We start from the raw sequence: 25,541 nt of genomic DNA, 5'->3' as shown, positions 1-25,541 counted from the left end.
TGTAGCTAGAGCATATTACTTGGTCAACTGGGGCTGGAGTTGAGCCAAAGCATTATTTACCACCTGTTCCTTAGGTGGATTTTGAGCCAAAGCATTATTTACCACATGTTCCTTAGGCGGATTTTGACTTGTAGGGGGTTTAATCACTCTCAATCCCCTCCAAACCCCTTCAAATCTCAAGGAACCGAACAAGGCCATGTGAGAAAATAGCAATACCTTTTCTAAATTGCAATTAGAATAACTGAAAGTACTGATGCTAATACCCCGCAAGCAAAAGTGAAGTAACACACTATGTTTTTGAGTTATAAAACATGAAGCAAAACAGTACTGTCATATTACTGCAGCGTCGCATCATAGATTGGACCAGTTTCACAATGGTTAGACAATACAATTGGGATGTGTCCAATCAAACTAATCTGGAGATTCAAGTGGAAGTCCTCATCTTATAAGCATACGCCAAAGCAACACAAGCATCGATTACGCCAAAGCAACACAAGCATCGATTACGCCAAGCAAATGCTCAGGTAATACCAAGTGTATCATAAATCATACCCTGCATGCCAAATGCCTAAAACACTTGTGTCGTGCATTCGTTTCTATAGACATGTGATAAGAGTATAAATTTATGTTCTCCTTGTACCTAAATAATAGTAGTTGGGGAGAACTATCATATAAGACACTAAAGCCAGAATTAAATACTCCTCCGTGCTAAAATAAGTGTCTCAAGCTTAGTACAATTTTGTACTAAAGTCAGTACAAAGTTAAGGCAGTTATTTTGGGATGGAGGGAGTATTTGTTTTATTACCAGATTTTAAGATATATATGTGGAAATTGGAGTAAAGCAAGAAAAAACACCCCTGGCTAAATATTCCATAAGGACAGTTAGTCACGAAGTACTCCTTTGATTTTAACCTCTAGTTACGAAAGCAACAGGTTTATCCAAAAGTAGACTTAAGTTCCCACGTTCTTCAAACTTATTCATACAACATGAATTCACTATTATGATCCATTATAAACATATAAAGTATACAAGCACATAACTATTCTAGGAATCCTGCAAAAACAACTTCATTCAAGTTTGACAAACAATCATGCACAGGGAGGCACAAAAATGTATGATTCAAGTGTTTCCAAAGTATTACCCTTGCCAAGATCATCAGCATCACCATGGACGACAACAACACGGCCAATGATTGAATGTGGTCCAGCAAGGGGGATCTGCCATTCAAAATTGTTATCAATGTGAAACAAAATGTGCTAAAACACAACAAAACGGCAAGATGACAATGTTATATGTCTGTAGAGAGAAAAGAAATATTGCTTACATGGCAGTCAGTAACATTGATGTTAGCAACACCTGGGAGCCAAGAAGTAAACTGTCAGTGAGGCTATGCATTACACACGATGCTACCTAAGTTTGAAACAAAGCAAAAAAATGTATCTCCAAAAAGAAGGAATCTAGGTGAGGCAAGAAGGGTACAAACGAAGTACCATCCGCTCCAGCTGTCACATTTCCGAGGTCACCAGCATGGCGGATTTCATCTTCGGGTGCCCCATGCACATGACCAGTGGGGTTGAAGTGCGGTCCTACAAAGGAAATCGACCACACCAATAAGCACACACAGTCCATTTCATCTGTGCTGGAAGGGGAACAGAAATGTAGGTACCAGTTGACATGCAGCCGTTGGTGGTGTCACCAAGAGCGTGCACATGGAAGCCATGGAGCCCTTCCTTGAGTCCGGTGACACTTGCCGTCACAGTGGTCGGGCCTAAACAAGAACCGACCAATTTACATCCAAGGAACATAAAGGGATAGAATACAGAGGCTCGCAAAGCATGTTTGTATGATTACCATCTCCCTCCTGGGTGAAGAAGATGGTGCCCTTGACACCCTCGCTGCCGGTAAGCATAGCTACAGCCTTCACCATTGTGTATGTGATCTGCAATCAAAGCCCAGAAGCGAAAAATCATTCAAGCGAGGCAACAGGACATCACAATTCTAACAACCTCTTCAGCAAGGTCACCCATTCTCTCCTCGGCCTCCATATCAACTCCATCTTGCATCTCCGGCAAGTACTTGCGCCACGAGACGGGACGAAGAATCGCACAAATCGCTGTGCAGATCGAGGGCTGAAAATTATATAAACTAACTGTGCGCTACCAAATCAGTTTAAACTACCGTAACTCAATATCAAACTCCAACACAATCATCACTATAACCCAAAGGTGGAAATGGCGACTTGCTTGTTTTCCGAATATGCAACAAATCAGGTACATGCTGGAAAGCTGAAACTGATCTGAACACTGAAGCAATCTGCCCCCAATCTATATGCTAAACAAACAGACTGAAACCTTGAGCAAGACAGACTACTTGCATACAAATCGACAAATACAAGGCGGGTGCACGCGCTCACCTCGACGTCGAGCTGGTTGAGAATGCTCCACAGAGCCAGCCCGCCCTCCACCTGCCCGTCCTCCTCCCCGTTGCTCGCCTCCCGGCCGAAACCATCCAGGCCCTCCCGCTTCATCGGCGCCGGCGCCGGCCACTCGGGCTTCTCAGAGACCAGAGGCCTGAACCCGTCCGAGTCCCTGGCCGCACGCACGGCCAGCGGCGAGGCTCCGACGCGGCCAAAACCTTGAGCAGGGCTAGGGTTTTAGCTAGCATTTTTTCACGGGTGGCTGACGGGGAGGGAGAGGAGCCCCGACGGGGAGGGAGAGTGGTGCGGGGCGTGGAGACCGGCGGGGAGAGCAGCGACGCGCCGAGCGGGGGGTGCGGCAGCAGAACCGACGGCGGGCTGATGCGGCGGTGCGGGGGCGGGCGGCTGCGCGAGGATGGGGCGAGCGAGCGATGCGGGCGGGGGCGGGCGAGCGGGGCGATTGAGCGCGAGAAGACGTGGGGGTGGGCAATTAGCGCTAACGAAAACTGTCTAGTTTCGTTAACGACGTTTTTAGGCCCTTGATGGTGTAATCAGACGGTCCAGATCTGTAGTTAGATCTACCCTTTCGTGCTTTTAATAGTACAGATATATAGTTTTTTACTCCATTAACCGACGACTAGCCGATGCCAAATTCAGCAGAGTATAATTTTACTCTTTTCCCTAAAAAATTCCCTATTTTTTACTTCCTTTTTCCTCCGTCGAATAAAACAGCACGACTCTCCTGTGCCGCCTCTCCCTGCCTTACCGTTCAGTATCTTCGTCCCCATCGCCCGTGCTACCCCTCCCTCCTCCTCCTCGTCGGTTCGCCCATAAATACACGACAAAGTATCGCCCGGGATCGGCGCTCACGCAGCGGCTCACTGGCTTGCAGTTGTCGGTCATACAGTGCGACGACTGCACACGACAAGTGGTGTGTCCAGTTTCTACCATGCCGCAACATCTCGGATGGGTGTTCTTCAAACAAATGATGGGGTATGTGCTTGTTTTGATTCGGTTTTTCCCCTAATTCGGATCAATTTTGGTAGCTCATTGATGCTCATATATGTGTATAGGATGATGGATGATTGTTTTGTTATTGGAAAGAAGAATACATTGATCTATTGATAGCACAAAAATTAGTAGATGTTCGTGCACTCGTTGCTAGAATTGAGGCTAAACATGAGACTAGATGTGAGATTAGAGAAGAAATTAAAGGGGAAGTTACCTATGCTTGTTTAGAATCAAAGAAGAAGAATGAAATATGCAAGATTGAGAATGCGCATATCAACAATAAAGGCATCAAGGATATATTAATCCAATTAGTAGGAACATTTATGGAAGTTGCATGTCTTTAAAATATCTAAATATGATTTTTTTTCTTTGATCTTACTATTCTAGCAAAGAATTGATGAATTGTTATGTAATCCAATATCATTGAATGAAATAAACAAGTAAAGAAATGTGTTTCGGTTGCCGAAATTAAAATGTAAATAAAAATAATTGCTTCGTTAAGTTCAGGGGATCGGCTAGGTCTGAGCAAAACTTAGTGGAGTATATATATTTCACTAAGTTTTTTACTTTGTTAAATTTTAAGGCGTCGGTTAGAATCGAACTTAACAGTTGACTAGAACAACTTTACAAAGACTCTTGTGAGGTACAACGCGTGATCCTGCACTATATTTACTTTCAGAAAAGTAACTTCCAGTACCGGAAAAAGAAGTTTCAGTACAGGAGAAATATAAGCTGTTACGGGAAGTTAGCAGATCGATCACCTTCGATTCAGATGACCAGGTTAGAAAGGTTGAATCAGCGACACACTGTATCACTTTGCCATGGATTTTTCTTTTCATGTTTGTGGAATTGGGGGGTGACCGCGCTCTGGAGCTGCACCGCACTACCCAAACGTAACTGTCGATTCATCGGTTTTCAGAACGGAAAATCTTATTCGCTGCTCGCTGCGGCGAATTACCGAGGCTTCATACAGGGGGTAGATACTAGCGACGCGCATGGACCGGCCCGCTTCCAGCTTTGCACAGTTCGTCTATGTTTTTTCCTGTGCTTTTTTTTCTTCTCTTTATTCCGTTTTCACTTGGTTTTTGTTTTCCTTTTTTAATATTTTTTCTGCTTCTTTTTATGTATTTCCTTTTCTTTCCATTCTATTTTTTTCATGTTTTTTGCTTTCCAATTTTGATTCAGAATTTTCGAAAATGTTTGCATTTTCAATTATTTTCTACAACTTTTTAAAAATATCCTTTTTTCTAATTGCTCAGACATATAAAAATTGCTTATAATTCAAAAACAATTAGAACTTGAAAATGTTTGTGTTTCAAAAATTATTCCTGTTTACGAATTTTGTTCGTGAGTTTAAAAATATGTTAAAGAACTTCAAACAATGTTCATGATTTCATTTTTTTTGTTCGGAATTTTATGGGATGTTCCATTTTTCATAACTTCATATTTTGTTCAGAAACTCAACAAATGTTTGTGTTTCAGAAAATCTTCAAGAATTTCAAGAAATGTCCGCATTTCCAAATTAATGTTCGGGCGTTTCAAAAAATGTACGCATTTCCAAATTATCCTTCGGGAGTTTCAAAAGATGTTAGCATTTCCGGAAAAATGTTTGTGTTTTCGAAAACAAATCGGGAGTTTCAAAAAATGTTCACGTTTTCAAATATTGTTTGTGTTTTTGAAATTTTTTCGGAAGTTTTAAAATGTTCCACTTTAAAAAAATGTGCATAAATAAAAAAATCTTCATAAATTTCAAATAATGTTCGCTTTGTCCATATTTTGTTCAGCGTTTCAATTTTTATTTTCACAGATGCAAAAATTGTTCCCTTTTGTCGAAAATGTTAATGTTTTCAAAATTTGTTAAGAAATTCAGAGTAAATCCTGATTCTAAATTTTTTAATTTTGGTCACAATTACAAAAATATTCGTGATATTTAAAAAAGGTTATCCTTTCAAAACATTCCTGTTTCGAAATTTTGTTCACAAATTCAAAAAATGTTCACATATTTGTAAAAATGTCCCCCTTTAAAAAAATATACCTAAGTTCAAAAATGTTCCTGTTTACACAAATTCAAAGAATGTTCGAAAATTTCAAATAGTGTTTGCTTTTTTCATATTTTGTTCAGCGTTTCATATTTTATTTGTACAGATGCAAAAAATGTCCCCTTTTGTCCAAAATGTTCATGTTTTAATTTTTTTTGAGAAATTCAGAGTAAATCCCGATTCTTGATTTGTTTGAAAATTAAAACATTGGTCACAAATTTTTCAAAACTTGTTTGTGTTTTTAAACAAACTGGAATTAAGAAAATGTTCCGGTTTTCTAAAATTTGTCTAAAAACTCATACATTTTTCACGTTTTGAAATTTGGTTACAAATCCAAAATTTGGGCAATTTTTCCAAAACTTGTTTGTATTATTTAAAAAATGTTTGGAATCTTTTTTTAAGTTTTCAGATTTTCCATGAAATGTTTGAAAAAAAGGAAAGTATTCGGATCTACCGATATAGTTTGTTCTAAAGACTTTGGTGCTGCATACCAGTCACTAGAGCTAACCAGATCCAGTGGTTATGTAGGTGCGTCTATGTGGAGGTTAATCGTGAGTTCCAATCTAAGCAAATGCATGTCATTCTTGCAGTGTTTTATACACTGTGTGGACCGGCCCAGGCGTAGGCTTCCTTGTGCGAAGCCCTGCCTGTCTGCCGCAGACAGGAGGTCTCTTCCAGAACACCTTAGTCTCAGTGGCGGGGCTAGTAACACAGGCTTAATTTTCAACGTGGATCATAGAACGCCTCGGCCCTCCAGGCCCAAACCGTTCTGCCCACAGGAGGGAACCCCAATTTCTATGTATCGCTCACACAAATATATACTAATGCTACAGTAAACGGTGGCAGTTTTTGAACACACGTTGGAACCTATTTTTAATAAAAAACTATTTTTACTAACTATGCAAACATTTTTCTAAATGTCCAGAACAAATATTTTGAAACTTGTGAACAATTTATAAAAATATCATCTCAATTGATGAAAATGTACAAATCGTTTTTTAATTACAAAAATACTTTTTACAATGACTAGATAATTTTAGTACATCAAAATATCTATACACGTTAAAAATATTAGAAATGCCAGATTAGCATTTTCTAAAAACAATTATAATTTTTCTGTAATACATATGTATATATTTAGATCATTTGTAATTATAAACAAAGTAAAAAAATGAATAAAAATGTGAATAAAAAATGAAGAAATAGCTAAAGTTGAATGATTTGTACAAACATTTTTAAAAATTCTCCACAATACATTTTTTAAAACATGTGAACAGTTTGTAAAATGTAATGTCCATTTTTTAAATGTACAATCCATTTTAAATTCCATGAACAATTTTACAATAAAAAATATTACAAACGATTAACTATTCTCCTATACATGATTAAAAATTTCTGCTTTGTTTAATTGACATCGTGCATTTTTAGTATACATCAAAAACATTTTTCTATAGACATTTAATCTTTTTCAAATGCAAGATTGATATTTTTAGAAACTTTTATATGTTTTTTTAATAATATGTTTTAATATTTAGAAATATATAAAATTAAAAAAATTATGAAAATCGAAAAACGAAAATAGGAATAAAAAAGGAAGAATATAACCAAACAAAAGGAAACAACACGTCAGTAGGCGAGACATGGTTACTGGGCTGCCCTCATATGTGCTTCCCTGCACGCGAGTTATCTGGATCTGCACAATATCTTCACCTTTTCTATAACAAAAAATAATTTTATTCTATTTTGAAAATATACATCACGAAAATATAACTTTTTGTATATTCGAAACAATGTTCATATTTACAAAAGAATACATTCTTGATTTTTTAAATATCCAAGCACAACTAGATTGTGGTTCATACAATTTTTTAAAATGTTGATGTATTCTCCGCCTCCCCTCAAAAGAAAACGAAAATGATAATTGACGAACGTAAGAAATCTAGCGATTTCCAATGAACAATTTGATCACCTTTCGATTTTGTGCATGAATTTTGGAACATACCGCATGCCCATGTCATCTCAAACGACCCATTTGCTGAACGATGCTCCGTGCGAACCCACTTCGCTATCACCTTTATCTGCTCACTAGTGAGACATGCTTGACTCCAGCCCTAAGATTCATTTTTCGCACTCCACATCGTTGACGTCGTCGGTGGGTGGTGCTCCCATTTGTCATGCTGAGGGAGGAAGAGGAGCTCATCTGCATCCTCCACGTCAACGACACTGCCGAAAGCTCCCCTTTGCCAAGGTGTGGGAGGAGGAGGGAAGCATGCAGATGGGGCTGGATTGGACATGTGACATTCATGGCAGGATGCACAACGAATGTGCAGGTGGAGGCGAGCTTGGGCGAGGTGGTAGTAGGGTAGGAAGAGAGGAGGGAGCAGAGGGGTGGCCGGTTGCGACAGCTACAACACCATGTGACCCACACAATGAGAGGAAAGTTGAGAGGTAGGCACGGCGGAGGAGGCGGACACGGGCGCGGTTTGGTAGGAGGAGCCATCCATGGTAGAGCAACGGTGGAGCTGCTGCTTGCCGGGGGGATGGGAAGGCACATCTCCCGTGGGGGAATTCTCTTCTCCTCTGCATGGTGAGTCGATGACCTTTGTTGTTGCTTCATAGTGAACATGTGAAATCATTTCATCCCAGATCTTACTGTTCCGAAGTTGTTTTAGAGATCTATTGTGTATCATTTTTACTCAATGGATTGGAGCACGACAGGATTATAACTGTGATACATCAAGTGAAATTTCAGATTTTAAGATTCCTAACACTCAACATGGAATATTTTTTGTTTTGTGAGGGAACATATGTGTCCATGGCGTTTTTGAAATATCTATAGGAAAAAGAAACTACTAAACTTTTATTATTGGTCCACATGTCATTTTAACATGTACCCCCATGGTAATTTAGCAATGTGCCCCATGACAATTTAACATGTGTGTGCATGCCAAATTATATGGTAGATACCATGGCAATTGTATCATATATGCTCCCATGAAAAAAATTGTATTGTGTATACCATGGCCTACATATAATGTGAAATTTTGTGGTTAAGGGGAGGTGGAGGATGAAATGCAAAGCAATTTTTTGTATATATCATCACAAATTAACATATAGGTTGCCAACTATTTTTGTACCCATGGCTAATTCCTAATTTCACCATCTTTTTCAAAAAACGAAATCTTCCAAATTTGCCACGTGCACCTGGAAATGTTTCTACATTGCCATGTACGCATGGAAATTTTGCTACATTTGGCATCCTTTTGTTATAGAACAAATCTCCTCAATTTTCCATGGACCCATTTACACTAAAAAACTTGCCATGTTTTTTATAGAAGAAAAACTATAGTTTTGCCATGTGTTGATGGCAATTTTCTAAAATTTTCATCTTCTCAAAGAAACAAAATCCCTAACTCTACTTTTGTACCCATTCCAATCTCTAAAAGTTGCCATGCAGCTTTTAGAGGAAAAAGTCGTAAAATTGTCGTGTGCAATTTCTATCATATGTATCATGCCACTTTTACTATTCAGATAACGATTTTTTTATTTAGACCATGGTAGTTTTATCATATTTATCATGTAAAATTTACTATTTGGATCATAGCAATTTTATTAATTAGACTAAGAATTTTTTTGGATTATATATATTTTCCATATTTTCAAAGAAGAAAACTTCTAAATATGACTTCTCCCCGTTTAGAAATTTCCAATAGTTGTCATATGCCTTAGAGAACAAGCTTCGTAAATTTTCCTTATGAAATTTCATTATAGGTAGCATAACAATTTTATAATATTTGAGATCATCGCAATTTTATTAGTTTGATTATAGTAGTTTTGTTGAAGGTAGCATGGCGATTTTGTGGTGTTCTGGAAATGTTTCTATTTTGTCACATGGCAATTTAGATATAGTTTTGCATTTTTTAAGTAAAATATTTCTCTATACATTACAAATTTTTGTATGATAAGACATATTTTTTGAGCATAGAAACTTTTTACACACCATGGCAAATATAATTGCACACAACACGACATTTTTCTTATGTAACCTTTGTTAATTATTTTTTGGATCATGGCAAATTCATTGTTTACACCATCAAAAAATTTCAACAAACAATGGTAAAAAAGAGATAGAATGGTAAATTATTGTTGAACATACCATGTCAAACTTGTTTTGAACATCCCATGACATAGTATTTGAACATCCATGGCAATTTATCTGATGTTTTCACCCTTTTTATCTTTAATTTTGTTTGCCATTATTTTTTTATGTAAATATTTTTTGGGTAAATGTCGCTATGCATTGACAACAAACAATTTTCAAAATTTGCCATGGTTTTTTGAGAAACAATGTCTCATTTTAATTTGTCATGTCACCATTACGTTAAAGAATGTCAATCAAATAAGAGCATGAAAACAGAAACATGTTCACCGGTGTGAAGAGTAAGACAACACAAGTTCTTAAAAAATCAAACCTGGTATGATCACACGTGAAAAAAAATAAAGTTTTCCTTGCCCTTTTTTCATAAGATATGACCACATAATGGCTTCTCCAAGTGAGCCTTGTAAAACTCCAGTATATGTCTGGCTGGACACTTCTGTTCTCTTTTAGAATCCGACGTGATCTTGCATCGGTTTGCAAAGTGGTACGGACGTCGTTTCCTTGGTAAATCGCAGAAAAGCGTGGGGAGCTTTGCGGGAATCCAAACATGCACTTGACCAATCACATGCATGTCCCTCTCTTCTCTCTCTCCCCCCACGTGCACATGCATGATCCCCTCTCATCTCTCTCCTCCCAACCGACACTAAACCACAAATACCCCCACCACAGACATGGTCCCCACCTACTATTTCTCATTCCAGCTGAATACTTTGTAATTAGCACTGGATGGCTCCCTCACGTATCATGTTCGCGGACCACGTCCGGACACAAAAACAAACAATTATTAGAGGAATTTGCGGGTCGGTGTTGGAGATGCCCTAATACCCAACCAATTTTCAAGGCCCGAAATACCACTCACTTCCCTAAATTGCTATGGATGACGGTTGTAGAACGTTCATCTCTCAATACTGTCATACTAATACTCTTATATTCTCATATCTTCAGTTGATATCGTATTTTTTGTGATATTCACCTTATTACAGACATGTGACACTTGTGTGTATGATATTAGTCACATGTCGTAGCGTCTACGATATGCGTTTCTATCCTTAGTGATGATTGCAAAGTCCTCGCTCGGGCTAGGACCGTATGTTGGGTGTTATAAGTACACAAGCCCTGGTTTAGGTCTTCCTCGGCAACGCGCTTGTCAGTCGGTCCTCGAAGCGTGAGGCACGGTGTCACGCTCGAGCTCGGAGGCTGAATACGTGGAGGCTCTCACGCCATCTGAAAGCACAAATGCCCCTTGGTGGTTTTGATAATTAATGACAACATAAATTATCTCTTGGACTAACAGTTTCATCTAGTATATTTCAGGAACAGTCAAATGATTGGAATGGGTAGGAGATATGGTGATAAACCCCTTGGATGCAATGGAATCTTATTGGCAAAAGCTTCAAGACTCTACATTTTGTTTTATGTGAGTTAATCACAATTGAGTCCATACGAAAGCCAATACTGTTAAAAGAGGATGAGGTACCGATGATGATTTGGTTGCTCAAGTGCTTAGAGATATGTCACACAAAATCTTCAATTAAATTCCCAAAAAACCCTCTATCTTAAACCCTAAAATACAAATACGATGTCACCAAGATTCCCACCGAGACATAGCATATGCCAAACCCTAGAAACTCGGTAGAACCGAGACTATGTTCGGTGGAATCGAAAAGCACTGACCAAGTTTATGTGGCCGAAATATTTAATTTCAGAACTTTTGAGTTTTATGTTGCAGTGCCATGAAAGTACTATATCTTCCTAGGTTAAGCCGAATCGGTCTCACCGAGATGTTCCATTAGGTCTCATCGAAAAGTCAAAAGTTTGGACATTTCGCACTACTCGGTATCACCGAGTTTTAACTTTGGTGTCATTGACTTGAGCAATAATGTTGTAACGGTTGGATTTTTGGCGAAGGCTAAAAATACCCCTCCACCCCGTCTCGCTCATTGAGAGAGCACTCAGAACGAACCAACACTTACACCATTCATTTTCTGAGAGAGAACAATCTACGCATGTATTGTGATAAAGATATTCCATTCCTACCATATGGTTCTTGATTTGTAGCCTCCCTAAGTTGCTTTCCACCCAATCATCCTCTTCTACCAAGCCAAATTCTGTGAGAGGGGGATTTATTGTGAGGATACTATCTTTTGAAGCAAAAGAGAAAGGAGTTCATCATCTATACACCATGTATTACCTTTTGGAGCATGGTGTCTCCTAGATTGGTTAGGTGTTTCTTGGGAACCTCCAAATTGTGTGGAGTTAAACAAAGAAGTTTGTAAGGGCAAGAAGATCGCCTACTTAGTGAAGATCTACCCTGAGTGAGGCTAGTCCTTTGTGGACGTCAGCCATTGTGGAATAGATAAGGTTGCTTCTTCATGGACCCTTCGTGGGTGGAGCTGTGCGTGGACTCGTGCAGCCTTTTCCCTCTATGGGTTGAAGTCTCTGTCAATTTGGACGTACGATAGCACAACCTATTAGAACCATGCTAAACATCTTCGTGTTTTGTTCAGTTTAATTTTCCAATTGTACCATCCTTTATGTTTGATACGTCTCCAACATATCTATAATTTATGAAGTATTTATGCCATGTTTACAATAACTTTATATGATTTTGGTATGATTTGATTAGAACTAACCCGGAGTAACATTGTTTTCAGTAGAACTACCGTAGTGTTGTTTTTGTGCAGAAATAGAAGTTCTAGAAATGAGCTAAAAATATGTCGAGAATATTTTTGGAAAATATAAAAAATACTGGAGCGAAGAGCTGGGCCAGGAAGTGGATGAGGAGGCCACAAGCCTGCTAGGCGCGGCCACCCCTAGGCCGCGCCCTTGTGGCTTGTGACCTCCTCGGGAACCTTCATGGCGTGAGACCAACCCCAAAAATTCCTATAAATACCAAAAACCCCCAAAAGAAACCTAGATCGGTAATTCCGCCGCCGCAAGCCTCCAGAGCCATGAAAAACCAATTAGGATCATGTTCCAGCACCCTGCTGGAGGGGGAAACCATCACCAGACACCATCTTCATCATCCCGACGGTCTCCATGACAAGGAGGGAGTAGTTCACCCTCGGGGCTGAGGGTATGTACTAGTAGCTATGTGTTCAATCTCTCTCTCTCTCTCTCTCTCTCTCTCGTGTTCTTGAGATGGCACGATCTTGATGTATCGAGAGCTTTATTAATATAGATGAATCATATGGAGTTTTCCCCTCTCTATTTGCTTGTGATGAATTGAGTTTTCCCTTTGAAGTTTTCTTATCAGATTGAGTCTTTAAGGATTTCAGAACACTTATGTATGTCTTGCGATGGTATATCTGTGGTGACAATGGGATGTTCTATTGATCCACTTGATGTATGTTTTGGTGATCAACTTGCGGGTTCCATGACCTTGGGAATCTATGCATAGGGGTTGGCACATGTTTTCGTCTTGACTTTCCGGTAGAAACTTTGGGGCACTCTTTGAAGTTCTTTGTGATGGATTAAACATGATGAATCTGAAATTATGTGATGCATATTGTATAGTCAAGCCCACGGGTACTCGAGGTGTGGGGTATCTAGGTGACATTAGGGTTTTGGTTGATGTGTATCTTAAGGTGTTATTTTAGTATGAACTCTAGGGATATTCGTGACTTATAGGGATAGCTCATAAGATTGATCAAAAAAGATAACTTTGAGGTGGTTTCGTATCCAACAATAATTTCTTTGTTTGTTCTCTGCTATTTGTGACTTTGGAGTGAACTCTTTGTCGCACGTGAGGGATTTCTATATGATTCAACTATGTTAGTATTATTGGGAGAACTTGCACTAGTGAAAGTATGGACCCTAGGCCTTGTTTCCAAGCATTTATACAACGTTTTGCTCGATGTTTACTATTTGTTACCTTGCTGTTTTTATATTTTCAGAATAAAAAAACCTATATCTACCATCCATATTACACTTGTATCACCATCTCTTCGCCGAACTAGTGCACCTATACAATTTACCATTGTATTGGGTGTGTTGGGGACACAAGAGACTCTTTGTTATTTGATTGCAGGGTTGCTTGAGAGAGACCATCTTCATCCTACGCCCCACAGATTGATAAACCTTAGGTCATCCACTTGAGGGAAATTTGCTACTGTCCTACAAAACTCTGCGCTTGGAGGCCCAACATGAGTCTACAAGAAGAAGGTTGTGTAGTAGACATCAAGCTCTTTTCTGGCGCCGTTGCCAGGGAGGCTAGGTAGGCGGCACTCACATCCCATCAACGAAGCTCTTTTCCAGACCCGTTGCCGGGGAGGTGGGTGCTTGAAGGTATATCTTTAGATCTAGCAACTAAAACTTTTAGTTTCTTGTTTGCATTAGTTTGGTTTTATAAAATAAAACTACAAAAAATGGAATTGAGGTTGCCTCATATGATTCCTCTTTTCAATGTCTCTCGTGAAAATGATGGAAGGGAAAATTGTGCTCAAGTGTTAGAAGAAGAAGTTATTAAAATGTTTGGCACTAAATATTTGAGTGATGAGCCTAATGATATGCAAAGCCACAAGCTTGGGGATGCTATGCTTGATGAATATGATATTTTTAGCCCCCCCAAGTTTTGATGAGCAAAACTATTTTGATGATGGCAGGCCTCCTATGTATGATGATTATTGCGATGACATGTATGCTATAAAGAGTGATAGTAACCATGAAACTTGCCATCATTATTTTAATATTCAAAGTGGTTTCGTCAATCAAGTACCTCATGATAGTTATTTCGTTGAGTTTGTTCCCACTATTATGAATGAGAAGTTTTCTTATGTGGAGATTGATAAATTTTCTATGCTTGTAGATCATGAAAATAATGCTGTATGTGATATTTATATTGTTGAATTCCTTCATGATGCTACTGAAAATTATTATGAGGGGGGAACATATGCTTGTAGGAATTGCAATAATATCAAGTTTCCTCTCTATGTGTTCAAAGTTTTGAAGTTATGCTTGTTTTGCCTTCCTATTCTAGTTGATTCTTGCTCCCATAAATTGTTTGTTCACGAAATTCCTATACATAGGAAGTGGGTTAGACTTAAATGTGCTTGTCATGAGATTCATGATACTCTTTTGCATGTTATAATCATTATTCCTATGTAAGCATCATTGAAATCATCATCCCTAACTAAAAGCCTTTAAAGAAAAGCGCTTGTTGGGAGACAAACCAACACTTTTACTTTCTGTTTTTTGGTGTTAACATGATTAATATACTGTATTAATTATGCTGTATGCCTTTTATTTCAATAAAGTGCCAAGTAAAGCCTTTGGGATAGTTGATACGACTCCAATGTATCTACTTTTCCAAACTCTTTTGCCCTTGTTTTGGACTCTAATTTGCATGATTTGAATGAAACTAACCCAGTCTGACGCTGTTTTTAGCAGAACTGCCATGATGATGTTTTTGTGCAGAAATAAAAGTTCTCGGAATGACCTGTAAACTTACGAGGATTTTTATGGAATATATAAAAAATACCAGAGAAAGAATCAACTGAAGATACGCTGCCAGTGGGCCACAAGTCCTACACGCGCGCCCCCTAGGGCGCGCCTAGCAGGCTCGTGGGGCCCACGTGGAACCTCCGACTTCATCTCCAACTCTATATAACCTCTCTCACCCAGAAAAAAAAGAGAGAAAAGAGTTCATCGCGTTTCACGATATGGAGCCACCGCCATTGCCTGTTCTTCCTCGGGAGGGCAGATCTGGAGTCCGTTCTGAGCTCCGGAGAGGGGAATTCGACGCCGTTGTCATCATCAACCATCCTCCATCGCCAATTCCATGATGCTCCTCATCGTTCGTGAGTAATCTTATCGTAGGCTTGCTGGACGGTGATGGGTTGGATGATATCTATCATGTAATCGAGTTAGTTTTGATGGGGTTTGATCCCTAGTATCCACTATGTTCTAAGATTGATGTTGCTACTACTTTGCTATGCTTAATGCTTGTCACCAGGGCCCGAGTGCCATGATTTCAGATCTGAACCTATTAAGTTTTTCATCAACATATGTGTGTTATTGATCCTATCTTGCAAGTTGTAGTCACCTACAATGTGTTATGACCCGGCAACCCCAGAGTGACAATAGCCGGAACCACTCCCGGAGATGACCATAGTATGAGGATCCCATGTATTCACCATGTGCTAATGCTTTGTTCCAGTTCTCTATTAAAAGGAGACCTTAATATCCCTTAGTTTCCATTAGGACCCCGCTGCCACGGGAGGGTAAGACAAAATATGTCATGCAAGTTCTTTTCCATAAGCACGTATGACTAAATACGGAATACATGCCTACATTACATTGACGAACTGGAGCTAGTTACATATCACCCTATGTTATAACTGTTACATGATGAATGCCATCCGACATAATTATCCATCACCGATCCAATGCCTACGAGCTTTTCCTATACTGGTCCTTGCTAAGTTACTTTACCGCTACTACTGTCACACTTGCTATACAAATTACTACTGCTACTGTGACCGCCGCTACCGTTACTATCATACTACTTTGCTACTAAAACTTTGCTGCAGATACTAAGTCTTTCAGGTGTGTTTGAATTGATAACTCAACTGCTAATACTTGAGAGTATTCTTTGGCTCCCCTTGTGTCGAATCAATAAATTTGGGTTGAATACTCTACCCTCGAAAACTGTTGCGATCCCCTATACTTGTGGCTTATCAAGACCTTTTTCTAGCGCCGTTGCCAGGGAGCATAGCTCTATTCTCTGAGTCACTTGAGATTTATATCTGTTGATCACTATGAGGAATCCGAGAGATCCAAAAACTAATGTCTTGCCCTCAACTATGAGGACAGGTAAGGAACTGCCATCTAGCTCTGCACTGGATTCACCTTCTGTTATGAGTAAATTTGCGACACCACCACCTACTAGTAATTCTGATATGTCACCTGTGCTTGATGATGCTACTTCTGCTATCCATGATGCTTATGATGATGCTTTGCTTGATAATGATATGCCAATGGGTGAATTTCTTGATGCACAAATTGCTAGAGTTACTGCTGAATCTGATGATACTTTTGAAACTGATGAAATTATTGAAGTTGAACCTGCTGTGACACCTGTTAGACCTAGCTCTCCTAGATATGAATTGCCTAATATACCTAAGGGTTATGTTATGGAGGGAGAGGTAGCTGAAGACTTTGTTGCTTGTAAGGATAGCTATGATCTCGAGAATTTATTACGCAAGTGTAAAGAAAAATCTCTGAATGCTAGAATGAAATATGATCCTAAGTTTGCTACTTCACCCATATTTGTTACTGATAAGGATTATGAATTCTCTGTCGATCCTGAGTTAATCACTTTGGTTGAATCTAATCCTTTTCATGGTTATGAATCTGAAACTGTTGTAGCACATCTTACTAAACTAAATGATATAGCCACCCTATTCACTAATGAGGAAAAAATTCACTATTACTATATCCTTAAGCTGTTTCCTTTCTGACTAAAGGGTGATGCTAAAACTTGGTTTACTTCTCTTGCTCCTAGTTGTGTGCGTAGTCCCCAGGATATGATATACTACTTCTCTGCGAAATATTTTCCCGCCCATAAGAAACAAGCTGCCTTGCAGGATATATATAACCTTTTGCAAATTGAAGAAGAGAGTCTCCCACAAGCTTGGGGGAGGCTTGTCCAGTTACTTAATGCTTTGCCTAATCACCCTCTTAAGAAAAATGAAATACTTGATATCTTTTATAATGGACTAACCGATGCTTCTAGGGACCACCTAGATAGTTGTGCTGGTTATGTTTTCAGGGAACAAACTGTGGAACAAGATGAAATTCTATTGAATAATATCTTGAGCAATGATAATGCTTGGACTATTCCCGAACCACCTCCGAAGCCAACTCTGAAGAAAAGAGGTATTCTATTCCTCAGTCCTGAAGATATGCAAGAAGCCAAGAAATCTATGCAAGAGAAAGGTATTAAATCTGAAGATGTTAAGAATCTACCACCTATTGAAGAAATACATGGTCTTGATAACCCGACATAGGTAGTAGAGGTAAATTCTCTTCGTAGATTCAATGAGAGTGATATTCCTTATGATAAACCTACTAGCTTATGCTTACATGAATTTGATAACTTTTTGCCAAACAACAAAGTTTTAATGATTATGTTAGCAGACAACTGAAACAAAATGCTCGTATGATTAATCATATAAGTGCTTGTGTGGATAGAAATGTTGATGATCTTAAGCTTACTGGTAAACATGCTTCTATGGTCACTACTCAAGTAGAACAAGTACTTAAGGCTCAAAATGACTTGCTTAATGAATTGAATGATAATTCTGTTATAGTTGTTACTAGAGGTGGTAGAATGACTCGGGAACCTTTGTATCCTGAGGGCCATCCTAAGAGAATTGAACAAGATTCTCAAGGAGTTAATACTGATGCACCTAGTCATCCTGGTAATAGGAAGAAAAAGAAAGATGATAGGAACTTGCATGCTAGTAAACATGTTGCTGTTACACCTGAGAATCCAAATGATGTTTCTATTTCTGATGCCGAAACACAATCTGGTGATGAACATGAGCCTAGTGATAATATATTTTTTTTACCGGCTACTATAGGGAAACACCCCACAGTTCTTAGTTTTATTGATCAATATGGACAATAATTACAGTCAGGGGAAAAGAATGTACAGGGGTGGGGCAGATATTACAAACCTCAAGGAGGTAAAAAGGAAATCCATCTCAAGAGGGCCTCCCTCAGCCTAGGTTTAATTCTGTAAGCTAGGAGGGACAAATCATAAATAAAACCAGACCTCCATCTCCTGAAGCTAGGCTGCTCATTCCTGAAGACCTTGGCATTCCTGATAGTCCAAATGTTCCAGCATGCAGTGAAGACTGTCTGTGAGAAAAAGGGGTGGGCAAAGTCCTTCCTTGCTGCAAGAGTGGTAGTGTACATGTCGGATCCCTGCCATGAGATATGTAGATAGGTCCATATCCTATTGCTAAAAGAGCAGCTGAAGAAAATATGGTCTCTGTCCTCCTTGACCTGAGCATGACAGAGAACACAGAGGTTGGATTCAGAGACTTTCCAATGCATGCGTTCAGGCATGTCCTGTGTATTGAGTCTGTCCATAATAAGCATCCAGGAAAACATCTTGATTTTGATTGTACAGCAGCTCTTCCAAATCCAGCAGAGTAAAGGATTAGGCACAATAGACTTGTGCACATGGTTGTAATATTTTTTAGCAGAATAGGATTTACTATCAGAACCCCAAAGCCAAGTATCTTTGGTGTTTGGGTCTCTATGAAGGTTTTGGACTAGACAGCTGACTGTTTGAAACTCCTGATGAGCTCTATCTGATAGAGGTAGATGAAAGAGATTGATCATGCTGTCAGTGTGGACAGCTTGGAAGACTTCCTCAGCAGTACAAAAAGAGTCCACATCAAAAGAGAATAATCTTTGAAACCTTTGTGCCAGGGGGGGGGGGGTGATAGAACCATCTACAACCCAGGGATCAGACCAGAACAAGAATGTGTCACCTCTGTTGGGCACAACATAGGAAACAACTCTGAAGTTGTCCAGTTTTTTGCAAATATCCTTCCACCAGAAAGAGCCACAGAGAGAAGTCCCCTGAGGGACAATGTTGTGGTAATAAGTATCCCAGATTAGCTTCACCCAAGGAACATCAGCCTTGTTAAGAAATTTATCTACATGCTTGAGAAGGAGAGCTTCATTCTGAATAGCCAAATTCATAATGCCCAGACCCCCCTCATCTTAGGCCTGCACACCAGGTCCCATGCAGCAAGAGAAGGGGCATGATCCTGACCATTTTTCCTCCACAGACATTGCCTCTGAATCCTTTCCAATTGCTTAAGTATGCCAGGTGGGATATCCAGACTACACAGAAAAAATAGTGGAACAGAAGACAAAGCAGAGTTGAGATATTGGAGCCTTCCCCCTTGAGCTAGAAAAGAGGAGCTGGCAGAGAGCTTCCTCTCCATACTGTCCACCAAGGGCATGAGGTCAATGATTCTGGGTTTAGTTATACCAACAGGTAGTCCTAGATAGGTGAAAGGAAGAGATCCAGTCTTACAACCTATTGCATCAGCCAAGAGGTGAAGATGATGTTGATCAATGTTTACTGGTAGCAGGGCAGATTTGTGGTAATTCACCTGAAGACCCGTGGATTGTGAGAAGAGCAATAGCATTTCCTTGAGCTCCAGAAGTTGTGATTTATCAGCAGGCATGATGATAAGAGTATCATCAGCATATTGGACAATTGGAAAGTCCTTGTCATGAGAAGGAATTGGGAGTTGCAGCAAACCATCATGTAGCAACTTATTAACCAAGGTATGGAGGAAATCGACAGCTATTGCAAAGAGAAGAGGGGACAAAGGCCCCCCTGCCTGACCCCTCTTCTACACATGAATTTTTCCCAGGAACTCCATTAACAAGGATGGAGGAAGATCCAGTGCTAAGAAGCTGCTGAACCCAAAGAAGCCACTTGGCAGGAAAGCCTTTGTGCTACAGGATTTGAAGAATAAACTCATGTTCTATAGAGTCAAATGCCTTTTCAAAATCTAGCTTTAGTATGACAATAGGCCTTTTAGACTGATGACATTGACGCAAGTATTCAAGTGTCCAACCCACACAGTCCTGAATGGTCCTAGACTTAATGAAGCCATACTGGTTCTTATGAATGCATTTCATAATCTGGAGTTGAAGTCTATTTGCAATCATTTTGGATAGAAATTTGAGCCCCATACCAGTGAGGGAGATAGGCCTAAAATCAGCCACTTGCTCAGGAGATCTCTTCTTTGGCACAAGGGTGATGTAAGAGGAGTTCATGTTTTCCAGCTGGGCTGATCCAACATGAAATGCAGCAGCAAGTTGGTAGAACTCTGGGGAGATGATGTGCCAACACTTTTTGAAAAAGAGTCCATTAAAACCATCAGGGCCAGGGGCTTTGTCAATTGGCATTTCTTTGATAGTTCTGTCCATTTCCTCTTTGGTCAAAGGTCCAGTCAGAATTGATAGTCCTTCTACTTTGTGAATGAGAGCCTGGAGATCAAAAACTAGATTGATGCCATGTGAGGTGCCCATCCTCTCTTTGAAAGAAGACGAGAAGCAAGCAGCAATCTGTTCATTTTTAGTGATGACTGAACCATCAGGCAGGGAAAGAGATGAGATAGAGTTTTTCCTATATCTCTCAGTGGCCATTGCATGGAAAAATTTGGTGTTCTCCTCCCCCACCTTAATATGTCTGATTGTGGCTCTCTTTTTCCAGTACAGAAAACTACAAATGTAACAAATGCTCCAAGTGCAACTTAACAATTATCCTGAAGTTTGCTTCTGGTCTGTATAGTGATCTGAGCTCCTCCAGACCATCAAGACAGAGTATTACCTTATTGCATTTGTCAATAACAGCTTTTAGTTTGGACAGGCTGGTTTGCCATTTCCTAAGAGCCTGTCTTAGATGCTTGAACTTGTCCATGATGATAGCTGATATATGTCCCTTTATGGAAGGAACATTCCATGAGCTTGCAACACACTCCAGGAAGCCCTCCATTTCTACCCAATAGTTTTCAAACCTAAAAAGGTTAATTTTGGGAATGATTGTGTTAACTGAGACCACACATGGGACATGGTCAGAAGCAGACTTAGCTAGAGGAGTCACTTGGGTCAATGGATAGGAAGATATCCAATTACCAGAGGTGAAGAACCAATCAAGCTGTTCAAGCAGTGGAGAGTCTTGCATGTTGGACCAGGTAAAAGATCTTCCCTTGAGGGGCAGTTCCAAGAGGCCAAGGTGCCCCATAATCTCATTGAAAATGAACATATCATTGACATAAGCTCCTGGTAAGTTTCTGTTGGTAGGAGAACGAATGAAATTAAAGTCCCCAACCAGCAACTAGTTATCCATTACTGGTATTTGGAGGTGATATAACCAGCTGACAAATTGGTCCCTGGGCTCACCGTGACAAGGGCCATAAACATTGACAAGAGTCCAGGATTCAGAAGTGTGATTGGAGATGAAGGACACAACCACCCCAAATGGCTGCACTGTTACCAGAGTACTAGACAACACTGAGGAATTCCAGAGAGTAATCAAGCCAACCGAAGCACCCCTCGAGGGGGTATAAGCAAATTGATCAAAACGTTTGGGACAAAATTTTCTGACAGACCGAAAGTTGATATTTTGCATTTTAGTTTCTTGTATACAGACAACTGTTGCAAGGCTCTCGTCAATTTTATTGCGCACTGCTCGTTGCCGCGAGTCTGAATTCAGGCCCCGCACATTCCAGCATAGGACACGCCAACTTCTAGTAGAACGACTATCCATGGAAACGTAATATAGTAGCAAAAGCAAAGTTACGTAGAAACTCCTGCAGCCAAGATCCAGCAAAGTACCACATCAAGCAAAAGAGCCCATACCATGTCTCAGGAAAACAGGAAAATAGATACATTAATAACATTTGTTCAATCATCAGAGGATGTAGGCTTGGAGCTCGCCGGATCCTCCATAAGACGATCCACAGTCAGCTTGTCAGGGTTGATGCCAAGACTTTGGCCAACAACCTGAATCACCCGGACAGGAGTTGCAGGTGGGAGAGCTTCATCTTGCTACGCCTAATCCACCGGATCCTCCAATGGCTTGGCCCGAGGCTTCCTCTTCTTTGGCACCGGCAGTGGCAACTCCTGCAACACAGGCTTAAAACCATCTCTTTTAATTGAACCTCTGGTACAACGACGCACTAAGGAGTCAACTATTGGAGTCGCCTTCTTGCGAGCAGCCCTCTTTGGAGCAACAGGGGAGGCAAACACCTCACCACCTGTCAGTGCAGCAGCGGAGTTGGAGGGGACTGTGGGGGTGTCGTCCAAGTAGATGATGGGTGGTTCAGCCTGCACCTCATCAAAAGCGAAGGACCAGGATCGCTTGGGCAAAACAATTGGCAGCATGGGAGGATATCTCCCCCTTAAGCTTGTCAAAAGCATGAGCCCATGCCAGAGCAGGGGGAAGAACATGCCCAAGCATGACGCGTGCTGCACCAATAATCAGAGTGTCAGAACGTACCGAAAGCTGTTGGTAGGGGACAATCGCCAAGGGGTTGTTCTCCTCCTGGGCTTCCTCAATTGCAGCATCATCAGCAGCCCCCAAACCTTCCTCATGCTGTACCTAAGGATCAACAGGTTGTGCAACAAACCCCTCAGGTGCAGCGTCAGCGTTGTGGGCCTCTGGACCAGCACCTTCTGCAGCCGCAGGAGCCACCATATTGTCTTGTGGTACAAGGAAAACCTCCTGAACAAAGTCAGAGGAGGAGGGTTGATTGATTACCATCGATTCTTGATCCTGCACTGGGGCAGCAGGCTCATCTGCAGGGACTTCAGGCTGCCATCCCCAGCCGCCATCATCAGCAGGTGCCTCCGGCATTGGCGGCGGCGGTGGTGGCGATATTGGTACAACATTCCATCCAAGCGCAGGGAACGGCGGGAGAGAAAACATCAGATTATCATTGATCAACTGTCCAGGGAGAGGGTGGGGGTTGCCATGCAAAGGCATGTGATCCTCATCATTTGGCATTTGCTCAGCAAAGCCAACCCCCAGAATAAACACCGGAGCAGTCCAAGAAACCCTCGCACCCCCCCCCCCCACGCATCATATTCTGAGAAGGTAACGCTTCGAGGAACCAGGATGTTATCAGGGAAAGAGGCAAATATGATGGAGCGTGCAAGAAAAGGGTCACCACTGACCCAATGATGGAATTCTCCGAAGGTGTTGACTGCCGCACGAAGATCATTTGTGTTGCGGTAATCCAGTGGGACCCCCAAGAACATCAGGCAGCCTTGACGAAAGCCAGCAGCTCCCCTAAAACCAACTCCGGCGTTGTGACACATACACCGAACAAAATAATCCTTCCCCAATGCTTGAGGAACCATCTGGACTGCGGCGAAGCTTTCACCCACATCCCGGAGCTCTAACAGACCCACCCCCTCAATCCATGGTTGGGCCGAACGTACATGAAAACCCCTATCAGTCAAGAGCTCAATGACTTGCTGCCGTACCTCAGCAATCTGGTCCATCGATGGAGCAGGCATGACTTCAGCAATCACGTATTGCTCGAAGCGGCGGGCAATGGGCATCGTGGGCGTGATGAAGGAGGGGGGAAGTCGGTCAGGTCCGCGGTCGATGATGTGGTGCCCCGCCGGCAGAAAGCGTGTAGGATCAAGCTCAAAGTTGGCCATGTCCGGTAGAGAAGCAGGAGGGTCAGGTGTCAATGGTGGTGGCTCTGATGGCGTTCTGGGAGATGATGGAGGTGATGGGGGCGATGTGACAGGGAGCAACTGCTCGATAAGCTTCACGGTTTCCCCAAAATCAGCAGCAGTTCCCGAGATATCGGCGGCTGGGTAGGTGGTGGGGCCCTTGCGTTTCCAAGTGAGACAATTATCACGCCTAAAAGCATCGCAGCTAGATTTGGTATGGCCCACAATGCTGCAAGAGGAGAAGATCAACATGAGCGAGTTCGGGCAGGCCGAAGCAAAGTGGCCACGTTCAGAACAGTTTGAGCATGATCAAATTTCGTCTACCATCTCATTAATAAAGTCGTCGAACTGTCGCTGGGCCTCCTGCGACGAGGGCAGGCTAGCAGTATCATTGAAATACTATGGCCCAGTGGAGAAAAAGGCTCAGGTGCACAAGATAAATCAACTGGTGCAGTTTCAAACGGACCCATAGACCCGTCTATCCCGGAAGGATATCCCGTATCAGTCGATAGAATCCCTATAATATCGCTATTTGAATTTGAACTGCCAGGAATTACGGAATGGATACCAGACGGATTGATCGTACCAAATGAGATGCGAGGTGTCGCCGACGTCCACCGGAGCTCCGCCGTGGCGGGGCACTGATAATAACACGCTCACGAGGAGGCAATGAATATCCGGCATCTTGTAGTGTAGTAAGCTCATCATTTGTGACAGGGCAGCGATACCCTTTGCAAACCTCGTATTGCTGAAGGGTTGCAAAAGACAACTTCTTACGAACCGAAGAACTCGATTTAAAACATGATTTCCTAGGTCTGGAATGAATTGCCATCAGACCTAATGAAGCCCTCCTCTTAAAGGGACTAACCAAAATCCATTCTGGATCACATTGTTTCTTCCAAAGAGAGAACTCACGATGCCAATTAGGTCCACCATTGCCCCAAAGATGGAAAAAGCACTTGAAACTTGAGCACTTAAAAGAACGTATATCAAGAATACGAAATCCAACTTGCTCCGAGGAAACCATGAAAGAGAAGACCGAATCAGTGACTTTTGATACCATAAGCTCCACAGCAGAACCACCAATGGCCGCCTCTAGGGCCGCCGCAACTGAATCCTCCGAGAGCCTGAATGCATGACGACCAAACGAGACCACCATGATGAACGGCCGACGTCGAGGGAGAGGATGTACCGGGTGTCCATAGGGATAAAACACTTCATCCACAAAAGAAGCCCCATGGGAAACATCCAGATCCAACGTGGAGCCACCCATGCAAGCCATAAAAACACACCAGCATGGTCGAGAGAGTGCACCTGTGATGTTGGCCCGAGTGGAATAGGTATCCACCGGCTAGAAGGCCAGATCGCCATGGAGTCGCCGGAGAGGGAGGTGGGAGGTGGGAGTTGCCATGAGGAATTCTCCTTCGTTAAGGGATTTAGATTGTACTCATTCATAATATTGATAATGGTGTTCATGTTGATGCTCGACCTAGTAATGATAATGATGTGGAGATTGAACCTGCTGTTGATCTTGATAACCCACAAGCTAAGAACAAGAGATATGACAAGAATGATTTTATTGCTAGGAAGCATGGTAAAGAAAGAGAACCATGGGTTCAGAAACCCATGCCCTTTCCTCCCAAACCATCCAAGAAAAAGGATGATGAGGATTTTGAGCGCTTTGTT

The 25,541-nt window shown here is 41.3% G+C and overlaps 1 protein-coding gene across 1 annotated transcript; it reads right to left on the bottom strand.

The window, feature by feature from the left end:
• Positions 1-1,074: 1,074 nt before the first annotated feature.
• On the bottom strand, positions 1,075-1,941 carry LOC123395857 (superoxide dismutase [Cu-Zn] 2-like). Its single transcript, XM_045090890.1, has 4 exons — positions 1,853-1,941; positions 1,492-1,769; positions 1,326-1,357; positions 1,075-1,218 (listed from the first exon to the last, which is right to left on the bottom strand). The coding sequence occupies exons 2-4, from the start codon at positions 1,628-1,630 to the stop codon at positions 1,090-1,092; spliced, it is 300 nt and encodes a 99-aa protein (XP_044946825.1). The 5' UTR covers positions 1,631-1,769; positions 1,853-1,941; the 3' UTR covers positions 1,075-1,089.
• Positions 1,942-25,541: the final 23,600 nt, after the last annotated feature.

This window comes from Hordeum vulgare, chromosome 5H (assembly GCF_904849725.1).
Source record: "Hordeum vulgare subsp. vulgare chromosome 5H, MorexV3_pseudomolecules_assembly, whole genome shotgun sequence".
NCBI classification, from domain to species: domain Eukaryota; kingdom Viridiplantae; phylum Streptophyta; class Magnoliopsida; order Poales; family Poaceae; genus Hordeum; species Hordeum vulgare.
The sequence above is the reverse complement of the archived record's forward strand: the minus strand, read 5'-3'. Positions and strand labels throughout refer to the sequence as shown.